General features: G+C 35.3%; 2 protein-coding genes across 6 annotated transcripts; both read left to right on the top strand.

Moving 5' to 3' along the window:
• Window positions 1-240: 240 nt before the first annotated feature.
• Window positions 241-8,007, top strand: tmem169a (transmembrane protein 169a). 4 transcript variants are annotated; one of them, NM_001326460.1, is made up of 3 exons: window positions 241-398; window positions 586-868; window positions 3,527-4,251. In NM_001326460.1, the coding sequence occupies exons 2-3, from the start codon at window positions 625-627 to the stop codon at window positions 4,159-4,161; spliced, it is 879 nt and encodes a 292-aa protein (NP_001313389.1). In that variant the 5' UTR covers window positions 241-398; window positions 586-624; the 3' UTR covers window positions 4,162-4,251. The 4 variants fall into 4 exon arrangements, with proteins under 4 accessions (NP_001313389.1, XP_073772072.1, XP_005169441.1 ...); XM_073915971.1 differs by having other exon boundaries at window positions 253-398; window positions 589-868; window positions 3,530-8,007; XM_005169384.6 differs by having other exon boundaries at window positions 253-398; window positions 589-868; window positions 3,527-8,007.
• Window positions 8,008-11,123: 3,116 nt separating this feature from the next.
• Window positions 11,124-20,748, top strand: cflara (CASP8 and FADD-like apoptosis regulator a). Of its 2 annotated transcripts, none has more exons than NM_001313772.1 (11): window positions 11,124-11,283; window positions 12,118-12,191; window positions 12,292-12,817; window positions 13,044-13,149; window positions 13,289-13,424; window positions 13,600-13,637; window positions 13,732-13,795; window positions 14,182-14,234; window positions 14,325-14,403; window positions 15,049-15,535; window positions 19,047-19,596. In NM_001313772.1, the coding sequence occupies exons 3-11, from the start codon at window positions 12,510-12,512 to the stop codon at window positions 19,159-19,161; spliced, it is 1,386 nt and encodes a 461-aa protein (NP_001300701.1). In that variant the 5' UTR covers window positions 11,124-11,283; window positions 12,118-12,191; window positions 12,292-12,509; the 3' UTR covers window positions 19,162-19,596. The 2 variants fall into 2 exon arrangements, with proteins under 2 accessions (NP_001300701.1, XP_021335232.1); XM_021479557.3 differs by having other exon boundaries at window positions 11,199-11,283; window positions 12,118-12,210; window positions 19,047-20,748.
• The last annotated feature ends 1,833 nt before the right edge of the window (window positions 20,749-22,581 follow it).

Genomic DNA, 22,581 nt, shown 5'->3' with positions numbered 1-22,581 from the left:
TTTAGTGTGGTGGTTTTTCCTAGAGTTTCAGCATACAATAATAATAAGTTTAAAATTGATGAAAGTTACCTTTCATTGTCAAGGGGAATGAATACTTGAGTCAGTTTTCTTGGCATCTTTATCGGAATTCGTTAAAAAATTGAGGCTGCCTGCAAAGCGCCGGTTGCCAGGCAGAGCTCCGCGCAACGTGCGCATGCGCGGTGAGAGCAGCGCGCCAGCCTCTGATTGGATGAAGACAGCATTAGCGGCGCTAGGGGGGATGCGCTGTCCTCCTCGGTGTGTCCGAAAAAAATAAACCCACCGCCACAATGTTACACGTGGTGAAGACTTGTGAATGATAAACCGGACGGATTTAAACGAACAACGCCTGCATGCATTAATCAGGGAATTTCTTGAAGGTAAGCACCGTGTTATGACATCAGTATTGTGCAAATCATACACAAATGTGTAAAAGCGGTGGGGTGTGACGCGACGTAAACAATGCCAGGTACTAAAGTGCTAATAACATTTACCATTCAGTTGTGATTTTGCTTCTCATACTAAACGCAAACATCTTCTACGTTGGTGTTTTTTTGATAAACAAAGCAGGTGTTTCCAGCTGCATACTGACATCATCATACCTTCATGGTCAACATGAGTGAAGGGCCCTCAGGAGACATCGGTGGTGTGGAGCTGGATGGAGGGATTGAGACGGAGACCCCGATGAACACACTTCACAGGTCAGCAGACGGAGAGGGAACCAGCACTCGGAGGAAGAAGAAGAAGAAAAAGAAAGAGATCATCTACCGTTCCGACCTGGAGGATGAGGATGCTGGGGAGGGGACATCGGCGGATGTAGATGGAGCCTGTAGTTCACCATTTGACGAAGGTGACGGGGTTGTTTGTGTATGTCTGCAGGGAAATTCGTCATGTTTACTGTGGTGGTGGATGATGATGAAGATGATGGTACCAGCTTCATATTAGGGCTGCATGATATTAGAAAAAACTGACAATGCAATATTTATTTTTCTGCAATACTTATTAGATGATTAGATTAGATTAGATTCAACTTTATTGTCATTACACATGTACAAGTACAATGCAACGAAATGCAGTTAAGGTCTAACCAACAGTGCAATAGCAGCAAGTGCAGGATACAGGAATAAGTTATAAAGTGCAGTTATAGAAAAACTATGGTGATATTTACAGATGGATGTACTATGAACATCATATACAGTTTGGATAAGCTATGAGCAGATTTACAATATATAAATATATGTGCAGGTTGCTATTAATAATCAGTAGTGTGCAGATAGATAAACATGATTACAAGTGTATATGTTACAATATATGAATATATGTACAGGGATAGATGAACATGATTACAAGTGTATATGTTACAATATATGAATATATGTACAGGTTGCTATTAATAATCAGTACTAGATTACATGTGTATATTTATAGTGGGTGTCTACATAATTACAAATGTCCACATGCAGTGGTTATGTACAGTTCAATAAGTAAACAGTTCAATGTGGTGCAGTGAATGTGCAAATTTTTAAATGTGCAAATGTTAAACAGTGCAGTTATTGCGAGGAGTATAAGTTAGAGGAGAGTGGGGGGTGTATTGGGGGGGCAAAAGAGTCAGTGGGGGGCAGAGTTCAGGAGGGAGACAGCTCTGGGGAAAAAGCTGTTCCTCAGTCTGCTGGTTTTTGTCCGGGGGAGCCTGAAGCGCCTGCCGGAGGGCAGGACAGAAAACTGTCTGTGAGCAGGGTGAGAGGTGTCCTTCAGAATACTGCATGCTCGGCGCAAACAGTGTTTCTTCTGGATGTCCTCTATGGATATTGCTTTATTGCAATATTAAGTAACGTATATTTTCACCAGATGAAATGAATGGCTTTACTTGGAAATAATTAATAATTTTAGATTGATTGGGTTGATTTTGTAGTTTTGTGCATCTGCATAAATTAAATCAACCAAATCACTTGCATTGACGAATACAGTGGAGCAAAGATGCAAATGAAATGCACAGAAGTTTCGGTTTTCTGGGAATCTAGCAGGCAAAATAACAATAAACAAATGTAAAATATTACTGTATGTATATAATATTTCTTAGTTAAAAGCGTCACCCCAGCGGAAAGAACTGTTAACTTATTCAGCATATGTTTTATGCAGCGGATGCCCTTCCAGCTGCAAACCATCACTGGGAAACACCCATACTTCCTTATTCACACACATACTCTATGGCCAATTTAGTTTATTCAATTCACCTTTAGCGCATGTCTTTGGGCTTGTGGTGAAACCGAAGCAGCCGGAGGAAGCCTACAGGAACACGGGGAGAACATGCAAACTATTATTTATTTATAAAAAACTATTATAATTATTTATTTAAAATCAATTTAATTAATGGTCATCGTTTGAATTTCATTTAGCAAGGATGCATTAAATACTGAAATCTTAGTTTTGAGCAAGGATGAACTATATTCTTGACTAAAAACTTTTTAAATTTTACAAAAATAATATAATATAAAGTTAAAGTTCATGAAAGAATTCAGAGAATTTTTTTTTTGTAAAAAAGTACCATAGCAAAATTGTATGCATAAGAAAACATCACAAAAAAAAATTCAAGAGTTCACACTTAGCTGATGATTGGTAATAAGCTTGTTTGGCATGCTGTGCTGGAAAAGAGGCCTGAGTTTAAAAGATCCTCGAGCCCTGGGCTTCCTCCTGTTAGCAATCTGAGAATAAAGTTTGAGGTCAGATCGTTTTCGATGAACTCCCCTGACCTATTTCTGACTAATGACAGATATAAGGATGGCTAAGGAGAGATATACGGCTTACTAAGAGCTTGACTATGATGCCAATTTGGTATGTTCAATTTTCTTAGGTTACATGATTTTTGGACTGTGGGAGGAAACTAGAGAACCCGGGGAAAACCCACGTGAGCACAGGGAGAACGAGCTAACTCCGCACAGAAATGTCGACTGGTTTAGTAAGGATTTTAACCAGAGACATTCTTGCTGTGAGGCAACAGTGCTAATCACTGGGCCGCTGTGTCGCCCATCTACAAAGGAGGGGGAGTAGGGGTGAGTTGGGGGGATTTTTCAAGACGAAGATACTGAGATAAGAAGCTCTAGTCATTTATAGTGAGTTGGGAATCATCTTATTGGTGAATCAATCGTAAGCTAATGCGGGACCAGGTGCAGACAATCATGAGCATGTGATCCCCTCGAAATTAGATTAGAAATAAACTTCACTAAAAGTCTTACTAAGTGCTACCAAAATGTTTGAACATTACTGTGAATTTAGAAAACATTTTCATAAAGTTAAAAATTGCATGTTAGCCATGTCACAAGTCCTAATTATGTCATTTGTCAGTACAATTAAATGTATTGTTATGTTTATCTGTCTTTTGGCCGGGACTTTACATACCTCAATATTTTTCTAGTGTTGCATTTCCTTGTTCCCACAGAGCTGACAGACACATTTACAATAACACACTGTTAATGTGATATCCTCCTCAATATTTATCTTTTACCCACAGAAGAAGAGGAAATCCCCCCTGACAGCCGTTTTGTGACCCTAACCGGTACCATCACGCGAGGAAAGCGGAAAGGGCAAATGGTGGACATCTATATGACCCTCACTGACAAAGAGCTTAGGGATATGGCTCGCTCCAAAGAGCGCTTGGATGCTGAATGTGACGGGGTCGCGGAGGCCAAGCAAAAACCCTGTGCTCTGGGGCTGAGCCAGGGTCCTCACGTCCTCCTCTGGAGCCTTTCCTGCTCCCCGTTCATCTTTGTCCTTTCCTTCATCACCTCATTTTACTACGGTACCCTTACCTGGTACAACGTCTTTCTGGTTTACAATGAAGAGCGCAGCTTTCTGCACAAGATCACATTGTGTCCCTTGCTCATTCTGTTATATCCGGTGCTAATCATGGCGTTGTGTGTTTGCATGGGGGTTTACGCTGCTGTTTCCCAGCTCTCCTGGGTGTTTGGAGAGTGGTGGCTGGCGGTGAGGGACCTGGAGAAGGGCTTCTGTGGGTGGATGTGTGGAAAACTGGGGTTGGAGGACTGCGCCCCATATAATGTGGTTGAGCTGCTGGATTCAGACACTCTTTCCGGGACCCTCCAGGGAAAGAGGTTGGAGGACGTTGAGCAGACTTCTAATTTGTGAGCTGAGAATATGGAAAAATGGTGTATTTTAAGTGATGTCAGAAGGATGGCATGTTGTTGATTGGCATAAATCATTTTTACTTGTCACTAAGATGAAATCTTTGAAGGATTTTTTGTTCAAACTTTGTTGAGTTTAATTCAATTATTTCAAACACATTATTTCAACACAAGTGTTTACAATGTTCAGGATAAAGCTAATGGAACTATTCCCTGCAGGCAAAGGATGTCAACATGACGTCATATTGACGTTGTACCCCTACGTCATGAGGACGTTGGATTTTGTTTGGACATGAAAATCAGGTTGACATCAGAACCCATTGTCAGGCCGACTTCCTTGTCAAATGTCCAACATAAAATCAAGCAAATATCAACATCTAGTCATGTTGACGTTACCAGTATGACATCTTTCAGACGTTGGATTTTGGTCACTTTCCAACACAACTCAAAATCAACCAAATATCAAAGTAATTTGACTTCGTTATTGGATGTCAAAATAATGTTGTCCTTAGACGCTGGCTTGACAGAATTTTGGTCACCTGACATCATGACCTAAATCTAACCTAATATTAACAGCTTATGATGTGTGCCTGCTGGGAGTAAGGTCAATGTACAATGCAAAGAAAATTAGTCCAAAGTCTCATGTAGCTAAATTTAAATAGTTTCTATGATTAAAATATACTTTAGGGCTGCACAAGATTGGAAAAATATGGCATTGCAATTTTTTTCGTTTTACACATATTGAAATATACAGTTGAAGTCAGAATGAGTAGCCCCCTCTGTTTATTTTTTCCCAATTTATGTTTAACGAAGAATATTTTTTAATGACTTATTTCTAATAACAGATTTTTTTTTACCTTTGCCATGATGACAGCACATAATATTTTACTAAATATTTTTCAAGACACTTCTATACAGCTTAAAGTGACATTTAAAAGCTTAACTAGGTAAATTAGGTTAACTAGACAGGTTAGGGTAATTAGGCAGGTTATTGTATAATGATGGTTTGTTCTGTAGACTATCCAAAAAATATATAGCTTAAAGGGACTAATAATTTTGACTTAATGTTAAAATGGTGTTTAAAAAAATTAAAAACTGCTTTTATTCTAGTCAAAATAAAAGAAATAAGACTTTCTCCAGAAGAAAGAATATTATCAGACATACTGTGAAAATGTCCTTGTATTGTTAAAGCATTAGGTGAATACTTAAAACAAATTTAAATATGCAAAGGCGGAGTTATAATTCTGACTTCAACTGTATATACAATTTCACCAGATGACTTGTTAAATATCTCTATTTGGAAATAATTCCTTAATTTTAGATTGATTGGGATGGTTCTGTAGGGAAGCGAGTCATGCATGATATGTTATAAACAAATTACAAGCATAGGTAAATGCAATAGAGCACATATAAAAGTGAAATAAACTGTGTGTTATGGTTTGTCAAGGCAATCAAATTGTATTTAGGCACAGAAATAAAAACAAATCATATAAAATAAAATAACACTGCAAAGACTTTACTAAATAGTTCAATAAAATGATCTTCTATTAATGTTACAAATGGTAAAATTGCTTCCGCCTGAATGCTTTAAACCACAGGTGTCAAACTCAGTTCCTGGAGGGCTGCAGCTCTGCACAGTTTAGTTCCAACTCTAAATAAACGCACCGGATCAAACTAATTAAGTCCTTCAGGCTTGTTTGAATCCTACAGGGAAATTTTGTTGTATGGCGCCGCAAAAAGAGGCGGGATTAAACAAGATGATTAGACATTTAAAAAAGCATGCGATTGGTCCATATTATACATTTCTGCACAGAGATGTCATGTTTTGATCCTCGATTGGTTTCATGCATTCAAGTGATGCAATTTTACAGGTCAGAGTTCTCCAAGCTTGAACTTTGCAACGCAGCAAACTACGAAATTTGTCGCATGAGCTTGCGTTTCCCACCTGGCACATCCGCGTGCATATTAATGGAAGTCTATAGGGAGAAATGTCCAGTGTGACCGCGGCTTAAGTGAGTTGAAGCAGGGTTGAACTAAGAAATAAACTGTGCGGGGCAGTGGAATTGAGTTTGACGCTCCTGCTTTAAACTCTCTTAGGGTTTAAAAACGTGCAAACGTTACAACTTTTACTCCATATTATGGTTGAACTCTGCAGTAACTCCACATATCTTGTGTTTTGAACTGTGGCTTTAGACTCTCAATATAAAATATATATAAATTCTAAACTATATAATCCTATAACTCAATGTTATAAATCCTGTGATGTGACTATTGCGGCCGCACACATTGCGATATCAATGCTGAAGCGATAAATTGTGCAGCCCTAACATACTTCATAATCAAACTGTTATCAAAATTTTAATGACTCCAAATGAACTGTCGGTATGATGCTGTTAATTGCAAATCTTGCGCAAACAGATACACATCTATATGATCAAATGCTTACTTTACTACAGTTTTCTCATTTTGTTATTGAGAGTAAAATGCGTATCACGTATTTACATACTCATCTAATTGCCACTTGAAGGTTAATTAACAGTATAGTGCTGTAAAGTTATTTCCGACTTCTCTTTGTTTCAAATCAAAGAATGAAACAACTTCATCATTAGTATATTGGCAAGTTGAAGCACATTCTCGTACATTGTTTATGCAGTTCTTTTAATGAACTTAAAGTGTCGCTAACAACAAGAGTTTCTGAGTTTTTGCCTCTTTGTTTACTTATAAAGCCATTATAAAGATCAAATCAAAACTGTAAATTTGCTCAAAACCACAGCCTTATTCTGAGTCACTATGATGCAATAATGATTCATATTTACACTTCTGACGTTTGATTCACCTGGAAATCTGAAGCTCATTTTATTATTATGTCTACAAAGCAAATAAGTTGCAACTTGCTTAGAAAAAATGCCTTAAAGGTTTTTATTTACTATCATCTATCAGTCAGATCTGTTCTAATATACAGAAAAGTACTTTTTTAAGTATCTTTGGTTTTATTTATCAACCACAGATATTCGTCATGTACTTTGAATGTTTTTATGTGTAGCAGTAACTTAAGTAGAAACATTCTTAAAATCAAACGAGGATCTGTCCCTCATAGACAATGATCGGAAAAATGCTATATATTTACCTTTGCCCTGCATTACACAAGTTGCACACAGCTGATAAGAAGCTATCATGTCCTGTATGTACTCAAGTTTCTGACTCTTAAGCTCACTTGAAATAGCCACTAGACTGAAACCTTTTTATTCTCTAAGCTGACAACTTTTACACTTTGTGCTGTACAGTTTTAATATTATTATTATTGTTTTAATATTGTGTTCACATCCAAGTGTGGGTATGTCTCAGATCACTGGATTGCTGTATTTGTGTTTAAATCAACTATGTGGTGCTTTGTATTTCCACAGGAGTAACAACAATGGTGCTATAATAGTGTTCAACCATGGACACCGACCATTAAACGCAACAGACTGTTTCACACATGATGGGAATGGTGTAATCATCTTGCATTTTCAAAAACCTTTTAACAGATAATTGGACAACTCCAGACTAACAGATCATTCAGATTCAGATCTGATGGAGAGGTATGAATTATAGCACTCATCTCACTTCATTGTACAATCATTTACAATTTTATTATAACTTTAATCATGCAGTCGTGGAAAACCTTCAGATATTGTGCAATGTTAAAATTGTGTTTTCATGACCAGGAAATGTCACATGGATTAATAAAAATATCAAAACGTTTTGTAAATCTCTGGTGAATACTACTGCACATGATGTGGCGAGAAATACTGTAAATGTATATTGGAACCAAAGTAAAATAAAGAGACAGTTCACCCAAAAATAAAAATTCTGTCAACATTTATTGACCCTTCACTTGTTCCAAACCTGTTTGAGCTTCTGCTTTTGAACACAAAGTAAGATATACCGATGATCGATGAAAAAAAAAAACACCATTGACTTCCATTGTATTTTTTGTTATTACTATTTCCAACATTCTGCAGAATATCTTGTTTTGTGTTCAACAAGGAGAAACAGATATTAACATTTTAAACCACTTGAATATGAGTACATTTTTTATTTTTGGGTGAACTATCCATTTAACTTAAACCAGGGGTGTCCACACTCAGTCCTGGGAGGCCGGTGTCCTGGAGAGTTTACCTCCAACCCTAATTAAAAAAACCTGAATCAGCTAATCAGGCTCTCAGTAGATAAACTAGAAACTTCCTGGCAGGTGCGTTGAAGCAAGTTGGACCTAAACTCAGCAGGACCCCGGCCATCCAGGACCGAGTTTAGACACCCCTGACTTAAACCAAAACCTTCATGCTCCCAAAAAATATATCAAGTCAGTATGTTAGTAATTTGTTCCTTTAATTTAAGCTGTTTTAAACTGACGTTTAAAGTAAAACATGCAAAGACAAAATAGTGGAAAATTTGCACTTTTTTGATTAGAAACTGTTAAATTATTTGCTTTAAAATATGGAATTGGTATACGTTTGTAAAGTGTATCATTTTACAGTTTTGTTGTGAAAGAATCATCATCAAAGGATTCCGCTTATTGCACAAGATTCTTTGATCTTATTGTTTATCTTCGGGAGCTTTTCCAAGTGCTGATCTGTACAATATACAGTCATAATGTTGATCACAATGCAAGACCTTGACCTGATTTTTAAGTTAGACCCGCAGCCTAACACAGTTTCACAAACAACACTTGAATGACTATATGGAATCTTATCCCCTGGCAAAAAAGTAGCTTGTTTTCTGTAAACATGGTTTCAAAGCACAAACGTTGTTTTTGACAGCATGGACTCAACATTTAGCTTTCACACTGGGTGTGTTTCACTGGTATTTTGTTTACAATTTATAATAAAGTGTTTTATCTCATTTGTCGTTTCAAGTATTTTCTGAAAGTCAGTTCATTTCATTCTCATAAAGGTGTGTCACAATGCTAAATAATTACCAAACCTGTAAAAAACAAATTAATTATTACTAGGGCCAGAAACAATCTGCAGACATTTTTGCGGAGAATTTTGCAAAAGACCTGCGGATTTATGCTAAATGAATTTGGCAGAGTCATAACTATAAACTTAAATGAAATAAAATGTATTTTGTCCAGCAGTCACATCGGATGAAAATTTTGTTTTAAAACCCAAAAAGTTTATTTATTACTTTTAGTTGTGAACTCATTTTAAGCAATCAAATCTTATGAAATGTAGAAATTGCGTTAAGAGAAAAATATACAAAGCAAGACTGAGTAATACAAGAAAAAGACAACTAAATAAATAAAATACAATTACCAAGTGTGCATATTACTGTAGGACATCTCGGTGGTTCGAATTGTTAAGGGCCCCCAAATCACTAAATCCAGTCCTATATGTACTAATCATAGGTAATATGTCTAGATCATGCAAACGTTAAGGCACTGTTGAATGCTTTGATCAAATATTTGGAGGTTATATAAAAGTAATTTATAATGGTTTATAGTAAGTATGAAGCAAGTACTATAAAATAAGACCAAAATTAAATAGTAAGTTCTTATAGTTATCTGTATCTTTTCATCTATGAAATGTACTAAAACTTTCTTGTTTTCTCTTGAGCATTGCTTGTTTGCCCAGACACTGCTTACCTTAGATGTTGTTCATATTTGTTCAGTGAGTAAATTCACTAAATGTCTTATACTTGGCGTGAAAATTACAATAAAATGAGCAAATCAGCAAAATATTATTTTGCAGCAGCCTATGCATTTATTTCAGCATTAGAGTCCACAAATGAAAAATGTGAAAGGTGGAAAAAATCTGTTTTTATTCTTTTCAACAAGTCTGTTAGCAAATTAGCCGTAGTTGCATAACAAAACTGCATAAGTGAAAAAAAAAATCTCCAATAGAATCAGCTAAATCGTAACGATCACTTTAACATCTGATCTGTGCAGTTTTGGAACTCAAATTATGTAAATAAAAATAGTTGGTTAGACACATGACTTTATTTACATATCCACATACACTAAGAAAGCATAACAGACCATCTAATCATAGGATTGAGTGTAATAAACTAATTCAGGATCTTAATGTTGTTATACTTAGTTAGAATCGTTTTATAGTAAAATATACAAAACAAACATTGTGTCACATTAAAATGAATTACTATAGTTGATAATTTAAAATAACTACTTCATCTTTTACTAAACTGCAGCAACTTTTAGTTATATATATTATATATATAATAAATATATTTAAATATATAATTATTATTATCAGTCAATTTGTTTGTATTACTATTTTGTTGCAACTATAATTATCACAAATGACCAGTACTTTATGGTTTAACAAATCTATATAAAAACATAAAAACAAATATATTACTTACTTTAAATCACTATAGTACTTCATGTGGGAAATCATTAATAAAAAAAGTTAGAAAATTGAGCAAATAAATACTTATCGCTGGAGTAAAATAATAATATAGTGTTAGACATTTATTAAATGTAAAAAGATTTGTATTACATATAAAGATGTATTATAGCCTACACATATAATCTTGCCATATTTCCTTCATTATAGTGAATCCATTATATAAATTAAACCTGCCCAATTTAGATCGTTGATATATCTCTGAAAAATGTTTCAGCAAAGCCAGCAACGAGTATCTGCTATACTGACTTTGTTTGATGAATAATGACTGATCATCCATGAGGGCTGATATCAGTACAGCTTGTCTCGATAGAGGGGGAGCATGAGCTCTCGCTCCTCCTCCTATAAGCTGTTTTAATCCTGGTGTACGCATTAAAACAGCTTTCAGGAGGCAGAGCTAGAGCTCATGCTCCCCCTCTCTGGAGCTCAGCTCTGCTCAAATGGCTCTGCAGCGAGCACCCTCTCGTTTTAATGCGTGCACCAACCCCACCCCTAACCCTACCCCAGTGACATCACTCGTAGAAGTGCATGAAAGGAGGAACGAGAGCTCAAGCTCCCCCTCGCTGGAGCTCAGCTCTGCCTAAATGGCTCTGCAGTGAGCACCACTACTTGTCTCGATCGACCGGAACAGGGCGTGACTTCGCGTAACTCAAAGGCTTTGGTAACTTTGCTTTCGCTTTTGCTTCAGTTTGTCACGATGGCGACGTACGACGTAAAAGGTAAAAATATCATTTAAATACATTCTCTCTGATCAAATAGCTTACTTTTAGTAAGATTTTTTGTTATAGCTTCATACAAGTTAGTCGATAAACACTTAACGTTAACAAGTTCTATAAATGGCCTACGTAACCTACTATAAGTACAATTTTACCGGACAAATTCGGCTGTAAGTTGAAGAGTCCTAACTACTGAACGGAAGACGTTGTGAACAACATGTAAACAAAGGCAGTTCAAGTCAGTCGACGGTGAAACGTAGTAGTTGTTTTAGAATACGCGTATTGTATCGTTTTGTATTGCTGTTGTGACCTTTAATTATCTGCTCCGCCTGTATCTCTGTCCACGTAGGCTTTAGGAACAGGTGTAAGTTAGTATTGTCGGGAGACTTAGTTATTCATACATTCAACTTTTTGAATCAGCTCGAGTCGAATGTTTTCACAATAAAGACATTAAAGAATCGATTAATCTTTTACGACCGAAGTGGTTCTTCGGAATTCAAAAGTTATGCCAAAAACAATGAAAAGGCGTTGTTAGTAGATAAACGCTGTGAAATAGGCTAGTTAGTAGATAAACGCTTGTGTAGTGACGCTATACAAATTCCATGGTTGATTTCGGAAATCCCCTTGCTTAAGCACACTGACAAGGATGTTTGAAAACATCAAATGTAATGTATTTTAAAGAATATCAAAAAATACCACCGTGGTAAAATGCCCCCCACAAAATCTGTTGTGGATGTCTAGGTACTTTCCATCATTATGGTTTCATTTAGATTTACATCCATCTAGTGATGAGTCCCCTTTCTCCTCCTCTTTTTTTAAAAATTTTTTTTAACTTAGTGTCAGCAAAAGATGAAGCTCGCTGCTGGCAAAACCACCAAAGAATTTGGTGCTCCAAATTAAGGTCACTGAAGGTAATTCAGCCTTTTACAGGTATCTTTCATTTGTTGATGTTTTTTTTTATTTATTTTTTTATTTTTTTGCTAAATTGGGTGTTCTGTTTGTCTTTTACAGGTGTAAATCCAAAGTGGCTACATTCTTCCATTCTGTCAAGATAAATGCAATTTTCATTCATTGATTGCAAAAAAAAAAGAAAAAGAAAAGAAAAAGAAAATACAGCCCTTTTTCTAGACTAACTTAATTAGATTTTAAAAATGCATAGAAAATTCAATTCTGCTTTTAAAATGACCCAAACTATTACCTAAAGTATTTATACAACACCATACGGTGAAATGGCAGATGGATTTTCTACTCTGGTTAACAAAGTGACCGCATCTCTTAGCAGCGACGAGTCTAAGATCCTGCTGTATCTTTGCACTGATTTGTTCAACAACAGTTGTGTGGAAGAACTGAGAGGAGATTTGCTGGCCTTTGCCCAACAGAACCCCAATCAAGCAGGTCAACCTCATTCTGGAAATGCTCTGCTGATGGAGCTCATGTTTCAAATGAAGCGCTATGATTTACTACGCAAAGTTTTTGGCACCAACAAACAACAGGTAGAAGGAATTCTCAGAAAGGAGCGCGTCATCTCAGATTACAGGTAATTTATTCTTCAAATGAACACATTTCAGATATTTCCTAACCCATGACCCATGTGGTGGAAAAATACAATTTTAGTAAAGAAGAACTATTTTAGAGCTTGACATTTGTTTGTTTTTTTAGGTCATTAGAGCAGTTTCATTAGAAATACCCATGTAGAAATACCCATGTGTGTTATTTACACTCTCTTTTGCAGTACGATTATTGAATTGATTACTTTTATACAGGGTTCTAATGGCAGATGTGAGTGAAAACTTGGATAAAGAGGATTTACAATCTCTTATCTTCCTCCTAAGCAGTATCCTGCCCAAAGAAAGATCAACTAGAGCTACTGTAAGACCTTACTGAATATTTCTGTCTGTTCAAATTAATATTTATTCTGCAGAATATTTAGGTAAAACTGAACATGAATATGCTATTTTTCTAGAAATGTGTGTGCTATTTCATTTTGGTTTCAATTGATTTCCAATAGAGCTTTCTAGATGTGGTGGTGGAGTTGGAGAAATTAAATGAAGTATCTTGTGAGAAGCTGGACTTTCTTGAAAAGTGTCTTAAAAATATTCGCAGAAATGACCTTGTCAAAAAAATTCAGGCGTACAGGAATAGAGGTCAGTCCCTTTTGAAAGAAAGTAAAAGAGAAAATCTTCTGCAAAAAAAAAACATGCATTTCTATAACGCACCACAAAGCTCTTAATTTGGCAACTAGACTCAGTTATTTTATTTACTAATATATATCAAATAAAGCAATTACGTGATTAAATTTACTAAATAAAAATTATTTAGGTCAGAACATGCCATGTGCCGCTCCAAATACCTTTAAGGTAAGACATTTAAACAAATATATTGATACAGTATATGAAAAGTATATAAAGCATATTTTTAAACTCTTTGTTTTTCTACTTTTTAAAATTTCAGTTCACCCCTATGCAGTGTCAGCCTTTTGAAAAGCAAGTGAGACAATCACAGTGCTTCAATCATGGTGAGTTAATATGTAGGTATGTACAGTATGTGTAAAGCGGGTGTAAAGGGATAGTTCAAACAAAATTCTGTCATTATTTACTCACACTTCACATTTCACAAAACTAATTGAGGTTCCTTTTTCTGTTGAACCCAAACTTTATTTTGAAAAATGTTGGAAAGCTTATACCACTGACTTCCCTTGTATTTGCTCTTCTTTCTGGGCAAGTCATTGGTCACAGGTTTCAATTTCCAACATCCTTCAAAATAACTTCTGTGTTCAACAGATGAAAAATGAGCTCATAAAGGTTGGGAAGAAACCATTCGAGAATGAGTACATGATGACAGAATCAAACATTTGATTTGCTTAATTATCACTTTATTTTTGACCCTGTGATCTTCTTCTAGAGTTCAACAAATTGAAGCTTTCTGTGCCTGAAACAGGGATTCACTATCAACAGGTAAGTTATCAGCTTCTCGGCTGACTAAAAACAATTAAAATAGAAATTGCCATTCTTTTAAAGTTTATAAGTTGTCTTTATATCTGCTAGGCTATTACAGAGGAGTATCAAATGAATCCCGAACAAAGAGGCCTGTGTGTGATTATTGACTGTGTTGGCTATGATGGAGGTAAGTGTGTGTCATACTCTCAAAATAAAGGTACGAAAGCTGTCACTGGGGCTTTTGTACCAGGGCCACATTGGTACTTTAAAGGTACACTTTAATACTTTTTAGGTACTAGTATGTACAGTCACAGTACAACTGAGGGACTGTTTGGTAACACACACTTAAAAAAAAAAAGGTACTGCCACAGTGATTTTTGTACTTCTATTTCTGAAAGTCTTTCTCTTTTGTATTTGTTCTAGAGAATCATCTAGAGAAAGTGACCTTAAGGTCCTCATTTAACTAATAAAATACTATAATTTCTTTATTGACTTTTTTCATAAGTTAAAAGAGGATCATAAGGTCACTTTCTGTTTTAGGTGGGGAAAAAATACCATGACAGTTTACACTTTCTGAATACTTGTTTTGCCCCTGGTTTCATTGACACTCTTTATTCCGACAAGTGTGCTCAGAGTAAAATAAAAAAAATCCTATATTATACCCCTGATTTTCCTAACAAATTCATAATTTTCATACAACATGATTATTTTCCCAGTAATTACAAACTGGGGAAAACATTGATGTCAGAACAGAACTAACACTGTGGATGTTCATCATTTTCTTTTACACATAACTTCTGCATCTAAACATCTACACATTGTGTCCTTTCAGAAATGTTGAAGCACACGTTCGAATGTCTGGGATTCAAGGTCGTTTTTCACTCTCTCTTGGGTCTGAAGGAAACCCAGAAGGTTTTGGAAGATCTGAGCCTGAACAGAATTCTTCAAAGGGTCAGATGCTTTGTCTGCTGCCTCATCAGCAGAGGAACAAACACTCATCTGTTGGCTACCGACTCGAACAGGCTCGGCATCAACCTGAAGGATCTTAAACAGCTTTTCAACGCAACCAAGTGTCCAAAAATCTTCTTCACCCAGCTCTACAGGATCACAGAAGCCCCAGTAATGCCCTCAATGGATGACGAATACCTTGAGACAGATGCACCAGCTTCCAGGCAGTGTTCAAACACAGGAAGTGTTCCAATGCCAGCGGACGTCCTCTGGAGTGTCTGTACAGCAGAGGTAAAACTGCTGGAAGAGTCCGGGCACCAGTCGGTTTACCTGAATGCATTGAACAATGCTTTATTGAAAGGACATGAGAGGTATGGCCACTGTTTATAAAACATTTCTTAGTGCCTAATTTACCAATGTTAATAGGACAGTTCACAGAAATATTTTAAATTACTCATCCGCTTGTTTCAAACCTGTTTGAGTTTCTTATGTTGGAGACAAATTATTAATATAACATTTATTCTGAAGGATGTTGGAAGACTTTTTTTTTTGTTAACAATATGGATGTCAATGGCTGCTGCTCTCCAACATTCTTCAGAATATATTGTTTTGTGTTCAAGAATCATAAAAGTTTAGATCTGCTTGAGTGTGAGTAGATGAGTAAATTAATTTTTGGGTGAACTATCCCTTTAATATTTGAAATCATGCATTTATTTGTTCCTTAACATGAAATAAATGTTCTTGCTGCATTGTATTACACCAGCAATGCTAAATTATGAAGCTTATTTGTTAGTACCATAAATGGTCTCGTTTTAATCAATGCATTTACTAAGATTGAGCAATATGTATTTTAAAAATAGCAATTTCTGGGAAAGTCTAAATGAAATGTTACATTCAGATGTGAGACAAACCAATGTTAAAACAAAACTCGTTACTAAAACAGAGCATTTAAAAACGTCTATAACTGCATCACTCTGGATTCAAACCCATTACCTCTGCATGCCAGTCAGGAAGTCTCACCACTTCACTAAATCACTTAAAAATTCAGGTGTACAACGTGGGGTTTAATACCTCAGTTTGCTGAACGGTTTCTTTGTTGAAGCTGTTCAGAGTAATACATCACAACTGACCACAAGGTGTCACTGTAGAAACAGGTTTTGAAGCTTCGACAACTTTGCTTTGACTGTTTAAGTGTTTTATGAAGCCTCGCTTTGCCCACCACCAGGGCTGGACTGGGGCAAAAAATCAGCCCTGGCATTTTGGGCCAGAGCGGCCCACTAAATTCAATCAAAATGCTATCGATCTATGCACGTCATAAATAAAAAAAAATTATAAAACACAAAAGCCATATATATTAAATAAATAAATAAATACAAACTTTAATCTCAATTTAAATTTCTGTATACTGTCCATAAAGATATTTGTTGAGTTCTAAAAAAAATACACTATTCATTCATTTATTTTTCTTCGCATAAGTCCCTTATTTATCAGGGGTTGCCGCAGTAGAATGAACTGCCAACTATTCCAGCATGTTTTACGCAGCAGATGCCTTTCCAGCCACAACCCAATATTGGAAATCACCCATACACACTAATTCACACACTCATACACTACAGCCAATTTAGCTTATTCAATACACTATTCACTCAGCCTATATTCAATAATAAACATAACAAAAAAACTGCCTGCTAATGCATGGGCAAATCTTAAAAGGGAACAGTGTTACATTTTAACCTCTTTCTCCTCATCCTGCTTGGTCATCTGCTTTCATCTAAACAATGAAAACATAATATAAGGAAATTTGTTTCATTTTGAAATTATGATTAACAGACACCAAACAGCCTCGTGTAGCTGCATATTTATATGAGCGTCATCTTCACTCTGCATATTTATAACAAAACAGGGCTTAAATACAACTGCCTTCTTTCATTTCCATTGAAAAGAATGAACTTTACCCTGTCTCTTTTGCAGAATATCAGTTTTAATAACCAATAATGACCATTATAACAGTGTAACGTACATTAAATTTAAACGATAAAGGTAAGCAATCAGTCAATGTGCAGAATCAGTGTATGTGGTTACATTAATTAATATATTAGCTTATCTTTGCACTCAGCCAAAACAGTTAACTGAGAGCAAGAGATTCAAAAGACATAAGAGTTGTTAGATAGAGACAACAAGATAAATTCAATATCACGTTTAACAACTATAGTGATATGAGATCATCCAGCAGATGAACTGTCTGACATGCACTATACTCTCACCTGGGGTTTATGCTCAGCCGCTGAACTACTTGGCTGCAGCTCTTGGCAGAGAGTGTGCATGTGTGTGGTCACGTGATTTGCGCTTTTAGCCGTGTACTAGATTGTACAGAGAACTTTTCAGAATCGCTAAATGAAACGCCGGTGTAATTCCCGCGATTTCTCTGCGCCTCCCTTGCGTTTCTTCTCTCTGACTCTCGACTATTTTGACAAATACACACAGACGACACACGCTCACACGGAGTCCAAAATAGGAGTTTGTGATTGGGCCAGCCCAATGTCAATACCGAAAAGAGCCAATGGGCTGCAGAGTGTCAAATGGGCCGGCCCGGTCTGTCTGTCCGGGAAAAAAGCATCTACTTTCAGAGTCACAGATCACAGCAGCGTCAATTAATAAGGCAGAAAAAAACGATAGGCTGCTAAGCCTTTTATGGGCCGATCAGATCATAAGATGATGCCTGGCCCAAAAAGTACGTCGGCCCACCGGGAAAGTGCCCGGTCTGCCAGATGGCCAGTCCGCCCCTGCCCACCACTATTTATAAGCTGCTTTCTAGCTGTTTTTAAGGGTGTTTCCGGCTTGGGAAAATTGGTCCTCTCTTGTATGAGTCCTTTGTAAATCCATTAATTTGAAAAAGTACACAACAATCAAGTGGATCTGCTTCCAAAATATCTGTATTAGTTTGACACATCGTGGACAGATGTTATCATGAGACAGAATGATCAGAGTGCCATAGACTTTTGCCCATTACAATTCAACGCATGAGTTAGCAATAGATCACCTGTGACAAAGCATACATTAGCTCCTCGTGAGTTTTCAACTGATTAAAAAGCTGATAATGTGTATGCAATTTAGGGCTGCACAATATATTGCAATATATGATTTACATCACAATAAATGTGTATCGAAGATGTGTGTGATAAATTACATTTATTTTATGCATTGGTTGTTTCAGACCAATCACATTGGCCTAATTATTTTTATTGCCACCTCTACAGTAGTTGCTGTTCTGCTATTAGCTGGAGCAACCCAAAGGTGAACCCAGAGCTGAAAATTAATACTTATGCCGAGAGTCAGACATGAGAGGAAAAGGACAAGTGTCAGAATATCTGCTGAGGATTTCACTCATTCGTAGTGTTTCAGACTAAATGTTTGCATCTGGACAGTTTTAGTGTGAATTATAATTAGTTATATTTTACTTGTTTCTTTTACTATCATTACATAACTTATTATTTAAAATTATTTAAAAGCAGCTAATAAAATTCACATTTTTAGGGAAATGTTATATCATAACATTTTTAACATAATTATCATGATACTTAACAACAATGTTATATATGTTTCCAGTCTCAAGCAGCCCTAATGCAAATAAACAAGCTCAGCACAACAGAATTGCAATATTTACAATATTTGCAATAAAATCCATCTTTAGGTTTGTCGTTAATACAACATTATATTCATTGAGACCATTAGTTATTGCTTCTTGAAATTTAACACTGAAGCCGCCATATTCAACAAGAAATGTGTCAGTGTTCAATCAATTTTAGTTTTCCTTTTGCAGACAGAGACCAATCTGATCATGAAATCCCGTTTATTTATATATATTTTTCCTTTTATTTGCAGAAATGTGCCCATATTGGATGTCATGAAGGAGGTACAAAGAAATGTGTTGAGTCACGATTCTGACAATTACCAGCTTCAGCAATCTCACACACTACAGAAAAAACTCTACTTATAAGGACAACACAACACAAACCACTCCATACTTTGGTTTCTGTTTTCTTACAAACGCTAGTAAAAAATGTTTGTAAACAAAACGCTGCTGCTAGAGTAAAAACTTAGCATAGCTACATACTGCCATTAATGCTGTATTATTCAAGTATGTTTTGTTATATGTTTGTTTAATATTTATTTGTCACTTGTGGCAGCTAATACAAAAATGTTCTCATTTGCAGTCAGAGTACTATCGTCCTGAATACCCTTAAGTCATTAGTCAAGATGTTGTTTATTTGTTTATTGCTTCTTAAATACTAATCAGAGCAGCTTTACATTCACACATACATACAGATTACATTTGAATGCTCCAAAGCAGAAAAGCAACGACAACTGGCAGTGAAAACACTACTGAACACCACTTTTATATTCCATCTTGCATATAAAACTCTATATAACCAAATAACCAAGAAGTATTGTCCAACAATTTTATCTTTGTTGATGTGTAGTATGAGTAAATATTTGTTTTGTAACTAGAATTATAGACCATTTAGTACTAATCAATCAATGCACTTTTAAAGCCCTAATTATTTAGACCCTCTTCTTAAATGATCCGTGAATGCTTTTCATTTAGGCATTGATTTTAAAATTAGTGATGAAATTACATTTTCTTAGACCAGGGGTGCCCAAACTCAATCATGGAGGGCTGGTGTCTTAGAGATTTAAGCTTCAACCCCAATTATACACACCTGAATCAGCTAATCAAGCTTTATCTAGGTATAAACTTCCAGGTAGGTGTGTTGAGGCAAGTTGGAGCCAAACTATGCAGGACACCAGCCATCCAGGACCAAGTTTGGGCACCCGTTTAAGTCTTTGTCTAGTTTTCAGAAGAACCAGTTGAATTACAATTACATATATATATTTTTTTCTTTGAAGGTTATATGTTTATCAATATCTAAAATATATATATATATATATATATATATATATATATATATATATATATATATATATATATATATATATATATATATATATATTAGCTATTGTACACTACTATCGGAAACCTAATGATTGATAGTCATTTTCACTAGAATGTCATTGAAGGTCAAGAAAGATGTGTATTAGCAGATTAATATATAAATGTATAATTGTATTGATTATTTTCTTTTCTTTAAACTTTAGTATACATGTATAATTGTCCTAGAATGTCATTGAAGGTCCTGGAAGATGTGTATTAGCAGATTGATAAATGGAATTATAATTACTCTTTCCCCTTCTGTTTCAAACGTTACTGTGTATAATTGTCTATAATTATCAACATCTAAAAAAATAACACATTGTACTTTATAACCTGCTTTTGTACTGGAGTCCTAACGATTAATAGTCAAGGTGGCAGAATGTCATTGAAGGATGGAAGATGTGTATTAGCAGATTAATAAGCTTTATGAATGAACTGAATGTGTGGACAGCCAAAAATCTGAAAACACTCCTGGCAGCATGAAGTGAGTACTTTTTTTTTTTTTTTAATTATTATTATTATTATTATAAAAAGCTACATAAATGCACAAATAAACTTCTGTCTTTCTTGCAATAAACTATATAAACGACAGAGCCAGTCCGCAGTTATTTTTGGAAACAAGAATGAATGTACATGATTAAAAAATAATAATAATCACCCACCATTTTGTTTGGAAAGCGTCACGTTACCATTATCAATTCCCGCTCATTTTTGAGTTCGCGCGTCATGACCGTAAATTAGCCGTCAATGTTTGCCATAAACATTCCGTTGTTTAGTAAGAAGATAAACTATATTGGTGGCTGAACATTGTCGGTAGGGAACATATCGGAGATTTTGTTTTACATTAAGCTACAAATGTATTATCAGTAGCGTAACTCGTTTGCTAAAATTAGCATAAACGTAGCACATAGGCCTATATGTATGTTGGAGAATTTGCCAATTCCCTTTATCAGCTCAAAGTAAATAATACGAAAGTTGTTAGTTTAAAATGTTTGTGATGATCAATTTACTTTTTTTTACAGTGTTATATAGTAACAGCCAAGAAGCCTAGGATACGTTGTTCCTTGTTTCCTGACACTCTTGTAAAACTAAAACTGTCATCTAGAAAAAGAAAAAAAAGTCTAGACAACGAGTAAAGTGAGTACTGAAACTTATGTTGGGGGAAAATGATATTGAGCCAATATTGAGTCACTGGCTCTTATTTCACACATTTTCTTACAGATGCTTTTTGATCGAGCTGTGATTTGAAAACAAAATGCAATGAGATTAACATTTAATGAATCAACGAATGCGTACAATTATAATACTACAATAATATGTGAAGTATGCACATGTATATAATTGTGTGATTTGGCTAGAAAAGTTTGAAAATGCACCTGGAAAGAGGAAAATTATAGGAAAATGTGTTTTGTTCTTTTTAAAAAGTGTGCACAAATGCACAAAGTTTTATTTAAAACTAAATTACATCTGAAAAACACTAACAAAAAATCTGGTCGTGTACGTAGCTAAAAAGTCATTGCAAAAATTTTTTTTTAATGAAATCAGTTCATATGGTTAAAGTTAATGGTGTCGATCTTTAGGTCAGTGAAATTCTTGTGTATTGTTTAAAAATTAAATCCAGAAAAAAAAAAAATATTTGTTAGAATGTGTCCAGCCCACTTGAGTTTCACAGGCATCTGTTTGTGTCATATTAAAAACAACATCCACCCAGATCAAGTTCCATAAAATCTAGAAAGCAATTATTCCAGCACTTTGTACTTCAGGTTGGTAAGAAAATATGGTGATGGGAAGTGCAGTGGTTAATGATACAAACTCAGTTGAAACTGCTTCAGAATATAAATGCATGGTTAATGAAAGTTGCAATGAAAAAGTTCACACAAAAATAAATATTTGCTGTTCATTTAGAGAACCACCAAAGATGTGACTTTTTTTTCTTTAGTTAAACTTTTGAAGATGTTAAAATTGTGGTCTTTAGGATTGACAGGTTCTTTGTGAGAAAAAAAAAATGGACAAAAAAAAGTGGTTCCTATTTATGATGCAAAATGATTAATCTATGCAAGAAAAAAAAATCATTACAAAATTACTGCTATTACTATCTTTTCATTTTATGAATCACACGTTACATTTCCTGCTGAAGAATGAAAGTCATCTTATGCATGGCCTGAGTTGTGAAGTTGCTTCCATGACTTTGGCTTGTACATCTGAAACAAAACATTAGACTGAAAAAAACACAATAAAAAAGTATGAACATCTATATAAATGTGTAATTTGCCTAGTAAAGTTTGAAAATGCACCTAAAAAGTGCTTAAACTTCACTTTGGAAAAGGCGTGAGAACAGATTACAGCAACAAAATATTTTATATCTTTTAAAAAGAAAACGTGCATTTAGAAATTTATTTTTCTTTTATTTAGATTTTTTCCCAG

This window comes from Danio rerio, chromosome 11, assembly GCF_049306965.1.
Source record: "Danio rerio strain Tuebingen ecotype United States chromosome 11, GRCz12tu, whole genome shotgun sequence".
Classification (NCBI taxonomy): Eukaryota; Metazoa; Chordata; class Actinopteri; order Cypriniformes; family Danionidae; genus Danio; species Danio rerio.
The sequence above is the reverse complement of the archived record's forward strand: the minus strand, read 5'-3'. Positions and strand labels throughout refer to the sequence as shown.